Source organism: Vulpes lagopus, chromosome 12, assembly GCF_018345385.1.
Source record: "Vulpes lagopus strain Blue_001 chromosome 12, ASM1834538v1, whole genome shotgun sequence".
Lineage (NCBI taxonomy): Eukaryota > Metazoa > Chordata > Mammalia > Carnivora > Canidae > Vulpes > Vulpes lagopus.
The window spans coordinates 6,435,001-6,455,250 of NC_054835.1; the positions used below are offsets into that span (position 1 = coordinate 6,435,001).

General features: G+C 46.8%; 1 protein-coding gene across 3 annotated transcripts in view; it reads left to right on the forward strand.

Moving 5' to 3' along the window:
- The window catches only part of TBC1D13 (TBC1 domain family member 13), a 28,559-nt gene that overhangs the window by 4,700 nt on the left and 3,609 nt on the right, over positions 1-20,250 (forward strand). The window contains exons 2-12 of one of the 3 annotated variants that reach the window (XM_041724319.1): positions 5,883-6,444; positions 7,402-7,475; positions 9,045-9,085; positions 9,666-9,727; positions 9,876-9,975; positions 10,746-10,828; positions 12,836-12,995; positions 17,691-17,901; positions 18,481-18,644; positions 19,788-19,885; positions 20,043-20,100. In XM_041724319.1, coding sequence (XP_041580253.1) covers positions 6,422-6,444; positions 7,402-7,475; positions 9,045-9,085; positions 9,666-9,727; positions 9,876-9,975; positions 10,746-10,828; positions 12,836-12,995; positions 17,691-17,901; positions 18,481-18,644; positions 19,788-19,885; positions 20,043-20,100 — 1,074 coding nt within the window. In that variant the 5' untranslated portion in view covers positions 5,883-6,421. Of the gene's footprint in view, positions 1-5,882; positions 6,445-7,401; positions 7,476-9,044; positions 9,086-9,665; positions 9,728-9,875; positions 9,976-10,745; positions 10,829-12,835; positions 12,996-17,690; positions 17,902-18,480; positions 18,645-19,724; positions 19,886-20,042; positions 20,101-20,250 lie in introns of those variants that run through there. The other 2 variants (XM_041724318.1, XM_041724320.1) reach the window with 2 other exon arrangements.

Sequence of the window (20,250 nt, forward strand, 5' to 3'; positions counted from 1 at the left end):
AGGTTCATATGGAATGCAAAGGACCAAATGCAAAAGCTGAAACAACTTTGAAAAAGAGGAACAGAGTTAATGGAGTTACACCATCAAGGCTTATTATAATGCTACAGAATTATAGGGCTAGGGACCTGGGTGGCTCAGTGGTTGAGCATCTGCCTTCGGCTCAGGGCATGATCCTGGGGTCCTGGGAGCAAGTCCCCTCATTGGTCTCCCCTCAGGGATATTGCTTCTCCCTCTGCCCGTGTCTATGCCTCTCTCTCTGTGTCTCTCATAAATAAATAAAATTAAATTAAAAAAAAAAAGAATTATAGGGCTACAGTATGAAGGAGCTTCAAGACTTATTATAAAGGTACTTACATAGTGTTCTGAGGCCAAAAAGATAGACAAAGATATCAACAAAACATAGAGTCTGTAAATAGATCCCCCACATGAGATTAATTGCCAAAGGTGCCAAAGCAATTTAGTTGGAGAAAGGAGAAATCCTTGTCAACAAATGGTGCTGGCATAGTTGGATACTCATGTGGAAGTAAATGAACTTTGATCCCTACCTCACCTCATTTATAAAAATGAACTCAACATGGATTGTAAATATTTTTAAATGGATCATAGACCTAAATGTAGAACCTAAAATTATAGAACGTGTAGGAGAAAACCTTTGTGATATTGAAATAGGCAAAAGTTTCTTAGATATGACATCAAAGGAATGTCAGACCTTATCAAAATTAGGAACTCCTGCTCTTTGAAAAACATTGTTGGGGATCCCTGGGTGGCGCAGCGGTTTAGCGCCTGCCTTTGGCGCAGGGCGCGATCCTGGAGACCGGGGATAGAATCCCACGTCGGGCTCCCGGTGCATGGAGCCTGCTTCTCCCTCTGCCTATGTCTCTGCCTCTCTCTCTGTGTGTGTGCCTATCATAAATAAATAAAATTTAAAAAAAATCATAACTTAAAAAAAAAAAAAGAAAAACATTGTTAAGAGAATATGAGGGCAAGCCCAGGCTGGGAGAAAATATCTGTAAATCACATATTTTTAAAAGACTTGTACCCATTAAGATACCTATGATCAAAGAAAAGGAAAGTGTTGGCAAGAAGGTAGGGAAATTTGAATTCTTGTGTACTGTGGGTGCGAAATGTGAATGGGTACAGCCATTATGGAAAAAAGTATGGTAGTTCCTCGAAAAATTAAAAACAGAATGGGGGCACCTGGCTGGTTTAGTCCACAGGACATGGACTCTTGATCTCTGGGTTGTAAGTTTGAACCCCATGCTAGGTGTAGAGATCCTTTTAAAAAACCAAAAATCTTGGGACGACTGGGTGGCTCAGTGGTTGAGCATCTGCCTTTGGCTCAGGGCGTGATCCCAGAGTCCTGGATCAGGCTCCGCACAGGGAGTCTGCTACTCCCTCTTTATATGTCTCTGTGCCTCTCTCTGTGTGTCTCTCATGAATAAATAAATAAAATCTTAAAAAAAAACAAAACCAAAAATCTTAAAAATAAATAAATAAAAATAGAATGTTAATTCTCTGTATGGCCCAGGAACTCAACTTCTAGCTATATACACAAAGCATTGAAAACAGCCTTTTATTTAATTTTTAAATTTTTTAAGTAGGCTTGATGCCCCACATGGAGCCCAATGTAGGGCTTGCACTCATGACCCTAAGATCAAGATCTGAGCTGAGGTAAAGAGTTGGACGCTCAACCAACTGAACCACACAGGTGCCCCTGAAAACAGAGTCTTGAAGAAATATTTGTACACTCATGTTCATAGTAGCATTATTCACAACAGCCAAAAGGTGGAAGCAACACATGTTGCAACAGATGGATGGATAAACCATATATGTATGTGTGTGTGTATGAATATATAATATATGTATATATATTTACACACACAATGGAATATTATTCAGTCTTTGAAAGGAATGACATTCTAACTCATACTGCAGTGTGGATGAGCCTTGAAGATATCATGCTAAGTAAAATAAGGCAGTCACAAAAAGACCAATACTATATGATCCCACATACGTGTACCTAGAGTGGTGAAATTCATACAGACAGAGGGTAGAATGTGAATATCCAAGGGCAGGGGGGTGGGGAAGAAGGAGGGGGAATGACTTGTTTAGAGAGCACAGTTTCACTTTTACAAAACGAAAAGAGTTCCTGAGATTGTTGGCACAACTTTGTGAATATACTTTATACTATTGAGCTTTACACTTAAAAATGGTTAAGATGGTTAATTTTATGCTATGTTTATTTTACCACAGTTGAAAATAAAAATCAAATAGACTTGTATCCAAGAAATCTAAAGAATTCTCAAGACTCAATTTCAGTAAGAAAGCAGGGAATATAATTAAAAAATGAGCAGTAGATTTGAATAGATAACTTTTTCAAATGACATATATGAATGGAAAACAGAAGATACTCAACATCATTAGTCTTAAGGAAATGCATATTAAAACTACAATAAGAGGGTGCGCCGGGGTAGCTCAACTGTTGAGTGTCTGCTTTCAGCTCAGGGCGTGGTTCTGAGTACCAGGATTGAGTCCCACATCAGGCTTCCCTCAGGGAGCCAGCTTCTCCCGATACCTATGTCTCTGCCACTCTCTCTGTGTCTCTTATGAATAAATAAATAAAATCTTAAAAAAATAAAACTATAATAATATACCACTACTCATCTACTAGAATGTCAAAATGAAAAAGTCCAACCATACTAAGTGTTGGTGAGGATGTGCTGCAACAGGGACTTTCACACACTGCTGCTGTGTGCGTAAAAAGGCACAACCATGTTGGAAAATGGTTTGACAGTTTCTTTCTTTCTTCTTTTTAAAAAGATTTTATTTATCTATTTGACACAGAAAGAGGGAGAGAGCACAGCAGGGGGAGCAGCAGAAGGAGAAGGAGAAGCAGAGGGAGAGGGAAAAGCAGGCTCCCTGCTCAGCAGGACTCAATGTCAATGTCATCAGATCGGTGTCCTAGGATCATGACCTGAGCCAAAGGCAGATGTTTGACTGAGCCATCAAGGCACACTGGTTTGGCAGTTTCTTAAAAATTTAAAATTCATCCAGCCATTCCACTCCAAGAAAAAAGAAAGCATATGTCCATATATAAAGTCTTGTGCATGGATGTTCATAGCAGCTGTAGTTGAATAGCAACAAATAGAAACAACCCAAATACTCATCAACAGGTGAATGGATAAGCTATGGTGTATTCATAAAATGGAATCTACACAGCAATAAAAAGGAATGAAGTGAGGTTGCTGGGCTAGCTCAGTCCATAGAACATGGGGCTCTTGTTCTCAGGGTTGTAAGTTCAAGCCCCAAGTTTGGTGTAGAGATTACTTAAAAACAAACAAACAAACAAACAAACAAACAAACAAACAAACAAATGTAGTGAAGTGCTGATACATGCTATATAGCATGCACGAATCTCAAAATAATTATGCTGAGTGACCGAAGCCAGATAAAAACAAGCACAGAGGGAAGCCTGAGTGGCTCAGCGGTTAAGCATCTGCCTCCAGCTCAGGTCGTGATCCTGGAGACCCAGGATCAAGTCCCACATCAGGCTCCCAGCATGGAGCCTGCTTCTCCCTCTGCCTGTGTCTCTGCCTTTCTCTCTCTGTGTCTTTCATGAATAAACAAATAAATAAAATTTATATAAAAAAACGAGCACAGAGCCTATGTTCCCTTTTATATACAATTATAGAAAATGCAAACTAATCTACAGTGATGGAAAGCAGATCGGTGGTTGCTTGGATGGGGGGGAGGTGAGGGCGTGCAAAAAGAGGAAGAAATCAGAAGCTACAAAAGGGCAGGAAGAATCTTTTGAGGGATATGCTTACTATTTTAATTGTGGTGATGGTTTCAGAGTTCTATACACACACACATGCACACACACACACATCTAAACATTTGTAAGCGTATCCTTTAAACATGGGAAGCTGATGGAACATCAAATATATCTCGAAGTTGGTAGAATTGTATAAAAGTGAAACTAGTGGGGGAAGCTGAGTAAGGGGTACAAAGGATCTCTCTATACTATCTTTGTAGCTTCCTGGGAGCTTACAGTATTTCGATATAGAAAGTTAAATACAAATTAACAAAACTGTATTAGTACTTGTTAAATTGCTCTTTTTTTTTTTTTAAAGATTTTATTTATTTATTCATGAGAACACAGAGAGGAGAGAGAGAGATGCAGAGACACAGGCAGAGGGAGCAGCAGGCTCCACGCAGGGAGCCCGACACAGGACTCGATCCTGGGTTTCCAGGATCACACCCTGGGCTGAAGGCAGCGCTAAACCGTTGAGCCACCCAGGGATCCCCTTTACTGACTTATCTTATGTGTCTCCTTCATGAAAATATCAATGCTTCAAGGGCAGGGATTTTTGTCTGTTTTGTTCACATCTAAGTTCCCAATACTAGATAATACCTGGCACATCCTAGACACTCAATGAATTTCTCAAATGAATGAATGCTTATTTTCTGTCCCACGAGTGTGTTTGTCTCTTTCTTGTTGATTTAAGAACTCTTTATATGTTAGGAAGATTCACATGTTATCACAAAGGGTGCATATGTTTTCCTGTTGGCGTTTATCTTTTACTTTGCCATATAGAGATTTTAAATTTTATGTAGTTATTTATCTGTCTTATCTTTCATGGCTTCTTGTGTCTTCCTTCCCCAAGATTATAAACATTTTTCTATATATTTCTTCTAATCCTATAGATTTTCCCTTATAGAACTTCAATTCATCTATAACTTATTTTTCTGTCAGATGTGAGATAGAAATAGAACTTTTTCTTAAATGCTAGCCAACTGTCTACAATTTCCTCAACATATCATTTTTCTTCCTAACCAACATTTTATTTAACTTTTTAAAAGATTTTATTTATTTGAAAGACAGAAAGAGAGAGAGAGCGAGAGCGAGAGAGAGAGAGAGAGAGAGAGGGAGAAAGCATGAGCACGGTGTGGGGAAGAGGGAGAAGCAGACTCTCACTGAGCAGGGAGCCTGCTGGAGAATTTGATTTTGGAACTCGGGATCATGACCTGAGCCAAAGGCAGATACTCAACCGAGAGAGCCACCCAGGTGCCCAACATTTTATTTATTTTTTAAAGATTTTATTGATTTGACAGGGTGCATGAGCAGAAGGAGCAGCAGGTGGAGGGAGTAAGGAGAAGCAGGCTCTCTGATGAGCAAGGAGTTCAACTCAGGCTTGATCCCTGGATCCTGGGTTCATGATCTGACCCCTAAGCAGATGCTCAATGAATTGAGCCACCCAGGAGCCCCTAACCAACATTTTAAAGGGCTGGCTGGGGCAGCCCGGCTAGCTCAGCGGTTTAGCGCCGCCTGCAGTCCAGGGTGTGATCCCGGAGACCTGGAATCAAGTCCCACGTTGAGCTCCTTGCATAGAGCCTGCTTCTCCCTTTAAAATAAATTTAAAAAAAAAGGACTGGCTGATATTCTTTTTACCTGGAAAAATATTCCTTTCCTGTTGTGCAGTTATGACATTTATTTATTTATTGCATTTCATACAAGAACTTAATCTTCGTATTCTACAGAAACACTTAGCTAGCTCAACACATAGCACACAAGTGGGAGCAAAAATCTGGGATTGGTGAATAAAGGAAGACATTATCTGTGTGTGGGCTTCATGGAGCAGAGAAGTGCTGAGAGCTGGAGGGGGGTTTTGAGGTTTCCCAGTCCAGCGATAAACTTTTCACCCATCAGTGAATAAATTTTAAAAATAAGGACAATTTTGCACATTTGCACACATACGTGTAGGGGAAATCGTTCTAAGGCTGCCAACTGTCTTTCCTTGGGAAGGCTCCTGAAATCCTGGCTTTCTACTTCTATTGTTCCGATGTGGTAAATTTCACGTTCACCTACTCCAAAAACCCAGGAAACCCTGAACTGTCGTCCTGCTCCTCCATCTGCTGGATCTTGAACCACAGTCCTCCTGCCGACTGTCGCTGCGGGAACCGCTGCCCTAGGCGGGGAGGACCCCGCAGTGAAAGACCAGCCGGAGGCCCGAGCGGCGGAGCAGGGAAGGTGCACGTCCCCGACACAATGTCGCCACCGCATAAGGCCGCCAAGGACCGGGTAAGGCCGAGCACAGGGTGAGAGCTACGTTGCATAGACGGAAACTGAGGCCCAGCGAAGCGCCAAGAACAGGCCTCGGGCACACCGACAGCGCGGTCCCCCGCGCGTCGGGACTCGGGCTGCAGGACCAGGGAAGGGAGGTGGGGGGGCCGCGCGGCGTCGGCGGGGGAGGGGCGGCACATGAGCGGGGCGGGGCCGGGCGCAGGGGGCGGGGCGAGCCGGAACGCGCGCGCGCGCGGCTGCGTTTCGGGTCGGAGGCTTTTGCAGAGAGCCCCGCGTCCCTAGGGGGCGGCGGCGGCGGAGGCGGTAGAGGCAGCGGGGGATCCGGAAGTCAACACCATGTCGAGTCTGCACAAGAGCAGGTAAGGGCCACGGGGGCCAACCCGGCTCCACCACGCCAGGCCGGGCTGCCCTGCCTGCCTTGCCGAGGGGGGTGCAGGTGCGGCCAGGAGTCGGGGACCCCCGCCCCGGGAGAGGATCTCGGTGCCCACTTTCCAGCCTCACTGCCTATGGGCCTGAGGGGGCACGGGGCCGAGGCACCTCTAATGCTCCCCAGTGCCCCCCACCCCGCCTTCCTTCTGGACCCCGGGTTTCCCCCTTCCCGGTGCCTTCCTCATCCAGAGCCTCGATGCCCCGCTCCTCAGCTCCCCATCCCCCCGTTCTTGTCTCCCTTGTTCATCCTCTGCCCGGTACCTTCCCCTCCAAATACTCCTCATCCCCCTTGCCCGGTTCTTACGAGGCATGCTGGACAACCTGGATTCTCCAGTTTTCCTTCCCCCAGGTCAAATCCTGCAGCAACAGCCAAATTTTGCTCACTGTTCAATTTTCCTCTAAACCTTTTGTCCTTGATTGCTGGCCAGCCCAGAGGTCTTCTAATCGTTATATTTTTGAGCCTTGGGAGCTGCGGGCGGATTACACAGGCCTGTTGTCTAGGGATCATGTTACTCCTGGTTCCTGGGGTTCCTTGAGTTCAGATAGTGGCCCTGTGGGCTGGGCCTGGCCAGCAGGAAGTGCCCAATAAATGCCAGCTCACCGAATATGAGAAATGTGTCTGGTTTCATAGTGTGCGTTTGAGAACCTCTAGACAAAAACATTTATGTTTTGGGGTTTGGAGTAAGAAGTGATGGGTAGTTATGTAGTTTCCCAAAGATGTCTTTGGCCAGGACCTTGACTGAGCTTTGCTGTCTTTATGTCCCCGAGGGGCGGGAGGAACTGTTGGAAGACTGGTGACAAGGAGATCTTTGGGCTTCAGGAGTGATCACTAAGTCTGTTACTCGGGTTTGGGTGTGCTTCATTTGCCTCCCCATCCCACCTTCCAGGATTGCAGATTTCCAGGATGTCCTGAAGGAGCCCACCATCGTCTTGGAAAAGCTTCGGGAACTCAGTTTTAGTGGTAAGCGGCAGCTGTCTGTGTTGAAGGTTTTCCCAGAGCAGCATTATGGTTTGAATGGAGGGGAAGGTGCACAAGGCCACACCCGATCAGTTCTGGGGGCTAGCCGACCTCCTGGAGACTTTTCCAGATTCTGTGACTCTGAACTATCCTTGACTGCCCTGACCACCAAGAGCATGCCTGTGAGCCTTAGGATGTTTCCTGGCCTGTAAGTGGTGCTTGCTGCTTGCTGAGAGTAACTGGAGAAGGCTGAACACGGGAGGCTGGGAAGTTGGGAGGCTGGGAAGTTGGGAGGCTGGGAGGCTGGAGCCAGAGGACACTTGAGCCTGGAGCCGCTGCAGGGTCTTCCTCACTCCTCAGCAAACTTCCTGTGTTGTAGAATTTGGTTAGCTGCAGAGCAGTTCCTTATTCCCTCCCAGGGGAACAAAGCTGACTCAGGCCATAGTGAACTTTGGTTAAGCCTTGAGAACCTGACTTTAGGAGCTCAACTTCAGCCATGTTTGACTTTGCCCTCTGTGGCATGGTTAATCTTCCAGCACAGAGATTTTTTAGCTTATCTTTTAAAATACCCCAAGGTATTCTGTGTAGGTTCTTGTTACTGCTTGGCCCTTGTGACCTTGTCAGCAAGGCATTCTTGACTTGCTCTTCTCCTGCCTGTTCAGATTCTGAGGTGAGGGCATTAGCTCCCATTCACAATGTTAGGGATCCTGGAGCAACAGCTGCTTTAGCAGGGTTCCTGACAGTATTGCAGGAAGAGTTTGTTTTTTGTTCAGGGGTGATACTTAGACCCTGAAGATCTTGATGGGTCACAGGATGTATACCACACTGAAGAATCTACCAGGCCTCGGGGGAGCCATTCTGCAGTAGCAGTTGAGTTTGGGCTATAGAGTTAAGACAGACCCGTGTTTGAGTCCTTGATTGCTCTGTCATTACAGATAGTTTTTTTATCTGTAAGATGCGGACAACAAAGCGAACCTTCGGATTTACTAGGGTTCTAATGAGGGTTAAGTGAAATAATGTCCATAAAGCACAAAGACGTATCATTCATAGCTTAGTTTATGTTCCACAAATATTTATGGTATGCCTTCCGTGTGCTGTGCCCCATGCTAGGGATAGGTAATATAAGACACATTTGGTGCATGTCTTTCTGGGGCTTACCCAGGGGTCAGGGATACAGATGTTAAATACACAAACTATGGTAGATCATCCTGATTGTGATGGATGCTATGGAGAAGTCACGGAGCCATTATCATGTGTAACAAGAGATAAGATATGACTTTGATTGGGAAGAGAGGGTGCTGAGTTAACGCTGCCCAGAGGAAGAAATGCAGAGAATGAGAAGGGTTATCCCCAAAAGAACATTCCACACTGAGGGAGCTCTGGCCTGGGGGCAGGAGTCATGGAGGGAAATATACAGATTTAGCATCCAGTCCAGTCATTGTTGTGACAGAAAATGATCCTTGAAGGAGTACTTCTTGCCTGCTCTGCTGCCTGCCAGCTGGCTTTGAGGTGGAGGGCTGGGGGTCTGGGGCCTCTGGCCTGGGGCGTGACTCTCGCCTGCTGTGTCCACAGGCATCCCCTGTGAGGGCGGACTGCGGTGCCTCTGCTGGAAGGTGGGTGTGCCTGGGCTGGGGTGTCTGCTCTGCTGAGAGTCCTTGGGTTCCTGCATGGGCTACCCCCACCCCGGCCCCTTCTGGTTCTGCACCTTTCCTTGCTTGTTTGAGGACACTTTTCTGGGAAGTTGTGTGTTTTCTGTTCTTGATACCCCCTCCAGGATCCTCTTGGGGATGGGATGCTTTGTAGTAGCAGTGAAGCCATCTCCTTCCTAGTCTGTATAGTACAGTGAAGTGATGCTTAATGTGACAAAGAAAGGCCATGCTTTGCCTGCAGCTATTAGCTGAGGTGGGAGCCAAAGCCCAGTTTCCAGCCTCTGAGCACTAGGTTTTATTATCATTTTGGAGAGTCTGTGTGAAGAAAAGCAGAGGAAAGGGCTGGTTTGGGATAGAGAAGGAGGGAGGCAGTGGAGAGGAGAATGGAGGCTACCCCCAGTCCACACTTCCACTTGTGGGTTCTAGCCCATCTGGTCTTCTCTTGGCTTTATTAGACATTTTCTTTGAGACCAGTCAGCCTCCATCTACTGTCTGGGACTGAGCTAGAGAGTCACCAGAGCTTTGATCCTCTCCCTCTTTGCAGATTCTCTTGAACTACCTCCCCTTGGAAAGAGCCTCATGGACCTCCATCCTGGCCAAGCAGAGGTGAGACCATGAGAAAGAGGGGTGATGGGAGGGCTTTCATGTGAGAGCAGCTGGGGCTGAACCCATCTTCCCCCTGTTGCAGCTTCTCTGGTTTGGTTGCCTGGAAGGAACTTTTGGGATCATCTGTCTCTCCTCTTCTCTTCCACAGGGAGCTGTACTCTCAGTTCCTGAGGGAAATGATCATCCAGCCTGGTATTGCCAAGGCCAACATGGGTGTGTCCAGGGAGGATGTGACCTTTGAAGACCATGTGAGTAAGGGTGGCAGCAGGGGCTGGGGCTACAAGGATCTGGCAGGTTCGGCCCCACCCTAGAGGTCAGGTGTAGCCAGTCTGGGTCCGCTCTGGTCCATCCACTACCTCCTTTCTGTGTTGGGCTGCTCTGCCCTTGGAGGCCGTTGTCTCTCCCTTCTTCCCAGGCGCTAGACCCAGTCAGGTACATAAATCACAGCTTGGACTCCAAGTGTGCATAGCACTGGGCTCCATCCTCTTTGTGGGCTCTGTCTCCTTTCCTCCTCACCTCTGTTTCCTGGGGAAGGCCCTGGTTTTATAGTTGAAGAGAAAACCAGACCAGGGTAGGAGAATAGACCATCTTCCTGTGGCCTGGAGGAAGTCTCATTCTCTCCTCAAATACCGAGCCCCTCCCCGTGTTCAGGAAGTGGGGATGGATGGACCCAGGCCCATGCTCCGAGGACTAGGATCGGTGATTCAAAGTGTTGATGAATCAGATTCAAAAAGATACAATATGCATTCATTCAGCAAGCATTTCAGCGAGTGCCTGGTACAGGCAGCATTTGAGGTGGCAACAGTAGATGGAAATGACGGTCCCTGACCAGCAGGGATGTTGTCAGAGCAGACTGCAGGGCTCTACTTGGAGTTGGAATGTGATGTGAGAGGCTCCTGGAGTAGCTCCCAGGCTGACTCAGAGCCTCAGTGGGGCCTCTGCGCAGGCCCCCAGACTGGAGTCTGCCCCCTGGGGTCCTGTTGGACCTAGGACAGAGCAGCTGATTCTCTCCCCACAGCCACTCAACCCCAACCCTGACAGCCGGTGGAACACGTATTTCAAGGACAATGAGGTGCTACTGCAGATTGACAAAGACGTCCGGTAAGTGGGGCTCTGGGAGTTACATGCTGGCCCCTGGGACTGCTGGGGAGTTTCCCAGGCCTGTGCTTTCCAGCATGCCCACAGGTGTTTGAGGAACTTCCAGGGGGTTGTCCACTAGGTGGGTCCAGGCCCGAGTGATGTCAGCCTGTGAATGGGGCTGGCCTGCGAGGCGGGTGCCTGGCTCTCCTTTTTCCCTGCCTTAGTGTCATGCCCTGGACGTAATGTAGGGGTTCAGCTGACTGTTCCTGCAGCAGATATTGAGGCCCCACTGTATGGCGGGCTCTGTGCTAAGTTCAGGGTTGAGGATGGACTCCACAGACATGGTCCCTCTTAGGAGCTAAGAACCTGGTGGAGAGGACGGGGGGGACAGTCATTCAGCAAGACCTATCTTCCATATGATTAGCATTTGTGGTAAATGCTCTGAGGGGAGAATTCAGGGTGCTCTAAGAGTTTGGGGGAAGCCTTGGCTGAGGTCTCAGGAGTGGGAGGCCTCAGGTGAAGAGGGAGGAAAAGGCTGTGGTGGCAGAGAGCTGCCTGCAGGAAGGCCCTGGAAAGCCCATGGGAGCACATTCCAGGAACAGTATGAGAGCCAATGTGCTTGAAGCCACACTAGAGGGAGGCAGGCATTGGACCTTGGACTTGATCCCAAGGACATATAGGGCAGTTGTGCAAAGGTTTTAAGTGTAGGAGTGACAGGGTCAGATGTTTGTTTTTTAAAAAATCATGAGCTACAATGTGTACGTGGGTGTGCTTTTCCACTTGGCAGAGAAATGTGGAAACACGCTTGTGCTGTCTTGTGGGGTTGATGAGTCTGGCAGCGGGTGGAATCTCCCACAAGGCTGTGTGAGGAGCTGTAAGGGAGGCTTGTCTGCCTTGGGCCTGAGTGGTTAGAGCTAGAGTTCTGGAGTCTGTTTGCCTGCTTTCAGTTCTGCCTTCAGTGGGTGTCAGCTGTGTCTCCGGGTGCTCACCCTCCAGGGTATGCTCATCTTGCCCAGGCCCATCTTCAGAAGGCTCCAGGTGGACACCCAGCCCGGCACGTGGCTCAACCAGGATGCAAATGGGGGCTTGTCTCCTGCATTCTCAGGCTGGTGTTGGGGCAGCCTCTGTCCACAAGGTGTCTTAACAGTTTGAGTCAAGAACCATGTCTTCAATCTGGTTCTAGAGAGAGAGGTTTTGTCTCTCACTGGTAGCAACTGTAGCACATTGTTCAGTGTTTCTGGAAGGCAGATTTTTAAAAAAAATATTTAATTTATTTATTCATGAGAGACACAGAGAGAGAGAGGCAGAGACACAGGCAGAGGGAGAAGCAGGCTCCATGCTGCAGGAAGCCTGATGTGGGACTCGATCCCAGGACTCCAGGATCACACCCTGGGCCAAAGGCAGGCACTAAACCACTGAGCCACCCAGGGATCCCCTGGAAGGCAGATTTGTGATAGGCTATGTGTAAGAAGTCTGGAAAATATGCCTATGCTGCCGTACATACATGAGAAAAACTTGTGCCTTAAACTCACATGGTGCTGTGTGTCGGTTATACCTTTAGTCAAACTGGAAACAAAACAAACCCAACTTGATCACATTCTAGAGACTGTCTCCCACCTTGATTTTTCCTCTCCCTCTGTCTTGGACATTTTCCTACGTCAGCTGTAAATGTGATCCTGTTGTATAATGTGCAATGTCCCCATTTTAAGCCACGCTACACTTAACACCTTGTGCATATTAGATAAAGATTTTTGATGTGGAGAGATGTTTATGGTTTAAGAGAAGAGTTGGATTACAAGACAGTTAGGACACTTAATTTTATTGGCAAATATACACGGTAAGATGGGTATATGTTTGCATATGTATATATGAGTGTATATATGCATATTTATATATAATATGAATATATTACTTTTTAAAACCTGAACATTTAAAAATAAAATGTTACTTATTTTTTTAAAAACATGCAAAAAATGCCCCAAACCTCCACCCTGAGTAACAAAACTCTATGCTATTCCCTCTTGACAGGAGGCTGTGCCCAGATATATCGTTCTTCCAGAGAGCCACCGAGTACCCTTGCCTTCTTATCCTGGATCCCCAGAATGAGTTTGAGACCCTTCGAAAGCGGGTGGAACAGACAACGCTAAAATCCCAGACAGTGGCCCGGAACCGGAGTGGAGTCACAAATGTGAGAGCCAACCTGGGGGCCCCAGGGATACCTCATGACAGCTTTTTCCTTCATACTTCCCTTGGAGCATTGGCCACTGGGCCCATGACTATCTGCCCTGACAGTTACCCAGAGTGACTTTGGGTCTACCTCCAGGGCTCTTTCTGCAAGTCATGTATCAAAAGCTAGGTGTAAGGAGTTCAGGGAAGGGCCCTACCATAGGGTGAAGGAGCAACAGAGGAGATGGCTCTTGATGGGAAAGTGTGGTGGAAGCAGTAATGGCAGTGGGGAGCTGACCTGACCTAGGTGTCCAGGAAGACTTCCCCGAGGAGGCGATATGGAAACTGAGGGTCCAGAAACTAAGTGGAAAGCTCATTCCAGGTGGAGAGGAGGGCATACATGGAGGCTTCAGGCAGGAGAAAGTGTGTGTTCAGGAAATAGTGGGGTCTAGCCTGGCTGGAGGCAGGATGCAGGGGCGGGGGGCAAAGAGGGGTAGGGCTACTGAAGGATGCTGGCAAAAATAGTGGTCCTGAGGACTGGGGAGCCTTGCAGTGTTCTAGGCAGGCTAGTGACATGATTCAGATCTGCCTTTGTAAAGCATTGCCATGGGGCCTGTGGAGGTATTGATCGGAGGGGTAGAATAGAGGTTCAGAGGTGGCTGCATTATCCAGGCAAGGGCCAGTGAAGACCGGGGTGGAATGAGGGGTGGAGCTGAGAGACTTAGCTTGAATTTTTTTTTTCTAAGATTTTATTTTTTAAGTAATCTCTATACCCAGCATGTTGCTCAAATTTACAACCCTGAGATCAAGAATTGCACGCTCTGCTGACTGAGCCAGCCAGGTTTTCCAGGAGCTAGAATTGATAGGACTTTGCTGGCTAAGTCATGCTGAGTTATTGAATCCCATTCTTCTGGCAGATTCCTGTAACTCTGAGAAGCTGCTTATAGCCAAATGAAGCATATTACTTTATTACCTTTTTTTTTTTTTAAGATTTTATTTATTAATGAGAGAGAGGGAGAGGCAGCCTCCCTGCAGGGGTCCTGGACCCTGGGATCAGGACCTGAGCCAAAGGTAGACAACCCCTGAGCCACCCAGGTACCCCTTCCTTATTCCTTAATTGACACCTAGGCTTTGGTGTGTGGAACTCCCAGCTTGTTTCTAAAACTTTTCATTGTCCTCCAACAGTAGAAAAACCCTCCTCTCTAATCTCCAACAAGCTAGTGACAGATAATATTGCAGCAGCTTTTTTTCTCCCCAAGTAGAATGAGTGACCAAGTCTCTTTCTTTAGGAGAGCAGCCGTTTGCTACAGGGTAACAAGTGCCGTTACAGCTGATCCCATTGTCCCCATGCCTAGGACAGAGTTGTATGGGCTGAAAGGTGCAGAATGCTTGGCTTTGTGGGCAACCCTCTTACTAACAGTTGATGTCCTGGCTATAGGGCAAGGTGGGGACCTGGTTTCATTCATTTCACTACAGTAATAGGGGTCTGGGAGCCAAGCTCTTACCCATTTTAGGTTTCAGTCTGGTCCCGGTGGCAGAGAATATGACCAGGAGCTTCATCCCTGGACCGCTGGGCCTGTGGTTGGACAGTTTAGTTCCAGCTGTACATTCATCTGACTTTGGAAGTGATATTGGGCCTCTGTCTCCTATAAACTGGGCATAATATTTCCATCCTCCTGGCTTTTGAAGTGCCAAGAGGATGAAAGCAGGTCGTGGCTCTGTAGATTTTTGGAAAACTGGAAAGCACTTCTCTGAAGCCTAGCCTCCAGGTCTGGAGTCAGCCAATCTGGGTTCAAGTCCTAGTGCCGCTACGTACTGTGAGCCTTTGATGAGTGACCTAACGTTTCTTTCTTTTTAAAAAATTTTTTTTATTATTTATAATAAAATAATATATATTTATATAAAATAATATTATTTTTTTAGAAAATATTTATTCGTGAGAGACACAGAGAGAGGCAGAGACACAGGCAGAAGGAGATGCAGGCTCTTCGCAGGGAGCTTGATGCAGGACTCGATCCCCAGACCTCGGGATCACACCCTGACCTGAAGGCAGACGCTCAACCACTGAGCCACCCAGGCGTCCCGTGACCTAACATTTCTGAGCCTCAGTTTCTTCATCCTAAAAATGTTGAGCAGATATTCTAGATTGTACAGAGGGTTTAATGGAAGAATGCTTGTAGAGCACTGTCTTGCACTTAGAAAGCTCTCAGGAAATGTAGTGATATGTGTGTGTGTGAGTGCACATATACCCGTGTGTGTGTGTGTGTGTGTGTGTGTGTGATGGAAGAGGGACTTTGTCTTCAGTATTGTGTGCTTCCAGTGTGTGGCTTAATATACTATCCCTACCTTCCTGTGCCTATAGCTGTCTCACACAGATAACGCCAGGCACCTGAATCTTTGCAGAGCACCTGAGGCTCCTGCTGGCACCACTGTTGGAAACCTCTGTTCTTTTGGGTTTTTTTTGAGACCTCTGTTCTGTTGCATAAAGATCCCTCATTAACTGGGATTCTCTTCTATTTATCTTCCAACTTTTTCTTTTTCCTTTTTATTCTCCCAATTTTTTCTTTTTCTTTTGTTTTTTTTTAAATTTATTTTTTATTTTTTTTAAATATTTTATTTATTTATTCATAGAGACACAGAGAGAGAATGAGAGGCAGAGATACAGGCAGAGAGAGAAGCAGGCTCCATTCAGGGAGCCTGACGTGGGACTCTATCCAGGGTCTCCAGGATCACGCCCTGGGCTGCAGGTGGCGCTAAACCACTGTGCCACTGGGGCTGCCCTCTTTTTCTTTTAAAGATTTATTTTTATTTTAGAGCACACATGTGTGTGCACATGGGAGAGGGGCATGGGGAGAGGAGGAGACTCAAGCAGACTCCCTGCTTAGCACAAAGCCTGATGCAGGGCTGGATCACACAACTCTGAGATTATGACCTGAGCTGAAACCAAGAGTTGAATGTTTAACCGATGGAACCACCTAAGCTCCCCTTAAATTTTTCTTATTTGTTTGTTTATTTTTTTTAAAGATTTTATTTACTTATTCATGAGAGACACAGAGAGAGAGCAGAGACAGGAGAAGCAGGCTCCATGCAAGGAGCCTGATATGGGACTTGATCCCAGGACTCTGAGATCACACCCTGAGCCAAAGACAGATGCTCAATTGCTGAGCCATCCAGGTGTGCTGCCTCAAATTTTTCTTACTGAAAAATCTGAGGAGCCCCTGGCTGGCTCAGGCTATATAGCATGTGACTCTTGATTTTGGGGTCGTGAATTTGAACCCCTCGGATGTAGAGATGACTTAAATAAAACTTAAAAAAATCTGAAACTTTCAGAAAAGTTGAAAGAATACAATGCTCAACTGTATACATTTCTCTTTCTTTTTTTAAAAAAATATTTTATTTATTCATGAGAGACAGAGAGAGGCAGAGACACAGGCAGAAGGAGAAGCAGGCTCCCTGCAGGGAGCCCAATGTGAGACTCGATCCTGGGACTCCAGGATCATGACCTGAGCTGAAGGCAGTTGCTCAACTGCTGAGTCACCTAGGTGTCCCAACTATATACATTCTCAGTGCTTAATTATATACATTCTAACTAAATTCAGCAGTTGTTAACGTTTTGCCAAATTTGTGGGTATATTATGTAGAGATAGAATATGTTGTACAGGCTCTGACCCTCACCCCCAAGAACTTCACCAGGTGTCTCCTGGGAATGAAGACATCCTCCTCCCTACCACCATCACATCCATGAAGATTAACAATAATTCCACACTAACACCCAATATCCAGTCCATGATCAGATGTCCTCCATTGTGCTAAGAATATTTTTTGGTTTGACTTCCCAACCAGGACCCAGTCAAGGTGTATGTATTGCCTTGGGATGTTACACTTAACCAACTGAGCCCCCAGGTACCCCTATTTAAAGGTTTTTAAAAAAGTAAATGATAGGGGCACCTGGGGGGTTCAGATGGTTGAGCATCTAGTTTCAGCTCAGGTCATGATCCCGGGGTCCCCACATCAGGCTCCCAGCTCAGTGAGGAGTCTGCTTCTCCCTCTCCCTCTCTCTCCTCTTGCTTATGCTCTTTCTCTCTCAAATGAATAAAAAAAATTAAAAAAAAAAAAGGTAAAGTATAGTTTACATGTAGTAAAATGCACAGTTCTTTTCTTTTCTTTTTTTTTAAAGACTTGTTTATTCATGAGACACACAGAGAGAGGCAGAGACATTGGCAGAGGGAGAAGCAGGCTCCATGCTAGAAGCCCAATGTGGGACTCAATCCCAGGGCTCCGGGATCATGCTCTGAGCCAAAGGTAGATGTTCAACTGCTAAGGTACTCAGGCGTCCCAAATGGACAGTTCTTATATATGCAACTGGATGAACTTTTCCTCATGTATATACCTTGTAACTGCCAACCTAATCAGGACACTGGACATTTCCATCATACAGAATGTTCCTTCATGTCCCTTCCTAGTCAGTATCCCTTCACCTCAGAGGTAACCATAGTGGCTTTTATCACATAAATGAGGCTTTAGTCTAGCTGTTTTGTGGAATATCCCACATTGTAGATTTGTCTGCTTGTTTCTTTTCATAATATTGGACACGCTCTGCTTTGCTGTGTATTCCCCATAAGCTGGAAGTTGAATGGTAGGCTGAATGGTAAACATTTCTGGCAAGAACACATTATCTGTAATGCCACCCACCTTACCAGATCCTCTCCTCCCGCAGATGAGCTCCCCACACAAGAACTCTGCGCCGTCATCCCTGAATGAGTATGAGGTGTTGCCCAATGGCTGCGAGGCCCACTGGGAGGTGGTGGAGCGCATCCTGTTCATCTATGCCAAGCTCAACCCTGGCATTGCTTATGTACAGGGCATGAATGAGATCGTGGGGCCCCTCTATTATACCTTTGCCACCGACCCCAACAGCGAGTGGAAAGGTAAGAGGGCTCTTGGCTGCCCACATCCCTCATGTAACTCCCTAGAAAAATGGACCAAGGAAAACCAGAGTGATAGGCCTTATCAGGTTGTACAACTCCCTTTCCTTACCTCCATCTTCCCTCCGTCAGATGTGAGGGGTTGACTTGGATGGTCTCTAAGATCTTTTCCAGCTTAGGCTTTCTAGAATGTTGGGAGTTTCCTCATCTCAGTGTTTATAATTGAAATTCTGGTAGAGAAGAGGGATGTATATACAGGAAGCTGAATGATTGACAAGGATTTAAATATATAACGATTGGAAAAACATCATCAGAAGATGATATGTATCTATGATAGCTGCTAAGCGAAAGTACAGAGTTGCCAGATGTGACAAGAAAGATGTGTTGTCCTTAGTCTGAGGGTGGGGCATGGTCAAGGATAGAGGAGCACCTGAGCCTGACCAGGTGAGTGGGTGGCCCAGAGAGGCTCAGAGGTGAGGGGGAAAGCCCTAACATACGTGAGACATGGGGTGAGAGATAGGGTGGGACTTGAGAGAGCATCAGTCTCCTTGCAGCTGCCCTCCCCCTGCCCCTGTCCTCCAGAGCACGCCGAGGCAGACACCTTCTTCTGTTTCACCAACCTCATGGCTGAGATCCGGGACAACTTCATCAAGAGCCTGGATGACTCGCAATGTGGCATCACCTACAAGATGGAGAAGGTGTATTCCACCTTGAAGGATAGGGACATGGAACTCTACCTGAAACTGGTGAGGAGCACTAGGACCACCAGGACAAGGCAGACAGACGGGAAGGGGCACAGATAGGCAGGCCTCCTGCGTGTCCTAGGGCAAGGTCCAGCTTGAATCCAGGGATGGAAAATGGCTGTTCCTTCTGGAGGGTGCTGGTGCAAGTGCTGGGGCGCGACTGGGAGATTGAGGCAGCAGTTGACATGGGAGTCTAGCGGGCTGGGAGGGAAGAGGAAGCTGGTAGGGTGCCTGTCATGTGCCAGGCACTGCACAGTGCATTTACCACATGCTAGATGACTGTAGCTTGGTGGTAGTCCTCTGAGAAAGAAGTACAAACATCATTTTTTTAAAAAGATTTATTTATTTGAGAGAGCAAGAGCGAGAGAGGTCAGAGGGAGAGAGACGTAGACTCTATGGAGCAGGAAGCCTGACGCTGCGCTCGATCCCACAACCCTGAGATCATGAGCTGAAAGACACATAACCAACTGAGCCACCCAGGTGCTCCAGTGAACATCATTTTTAAAAATTAAAGATAATATATAAAGTTATTAGAGTGGCATTCCCTATTTCAGAAAATAGTTTCATGAAGGGAAACTGTATAAACAAAAATGGTTTGTGAATAAGAAAATACATATAAACAGGTCTTTTTAAACAGATACAGAATTATATTTTTGCCCAATTTTGAAAAATTGTTTTTTAACAATTTTTCAGTTAATAATAATCACTGGGGCTGACCAGAGAGCTCATACTATGGGGAATGACGGCCATGTAAGGCTGTAATATGAAGTAAATAAATGAAATGATATGTTTAACATGCTAAGCACAAAGCTAGGCTTATACTAAGTGCTGATAACGGTCTCTCTGTCCCTCAATCCAAGGTTATAATCCATACAGTATTTTAAAAGAATTAGAGTCATTATTGGTAAATCCAGAGAGCTCATAAGAAAGCTTGGCTTTCTGGCTTCTACTGGAAATTAGGAAGATCTGGCTGGCTGAGGCTCTCCCCACTCTGTGCCTGGTGCTGAAACATGTGGCCGGTCTCATTGCTGTGTGGCATTGCGTGGCTGCCGAGCACCCCGCCCCATGCCCCTGTCTCCCCAGCAAGAGCAGAACATCAAGCCTCAGTTCTTCGCCTTCCGCTGGCTGACACTGCTGCTGTCCCAGGAGTTCTTGCTGCCCGACGTCATCCGTATCTGGGATTCCCTCTTCGCCGACGACAACCGTTTTGACTTCCTCCTCCTTGTCTGCTGCGCCATGCTCATGTGAGTGTGACCACCAGCAGAGGGGTGGGCAGGGGCTGCTCTCATGAGGAGGGAACCTCTGGACTTCCTGGGCGAGGGTCACACTGAGGGTGGTGAGGAAGGAGCTGGGCACTCAGTGGCCCAGGGTTCCAGCACCTTTGCTGCTTGTTTTCCTTAGACTGATCCGGGACCAGTTGCTGGAAGGGGACTTTACCATAAACATGCGGCTCCTGCAGGTAACGGAGTTTGGAGCGGCGAGCTCAGTCTTTAGTCGTGAGGCAGATGCTTACCAAGCAGCCACCCATGCCAGCTGCTGTGGCAGGCTGGAATCAGGAACAAGGCATAAGCGTCCAGGTCCCCAAGGCAGATCTGGTTTGGATCTGGTT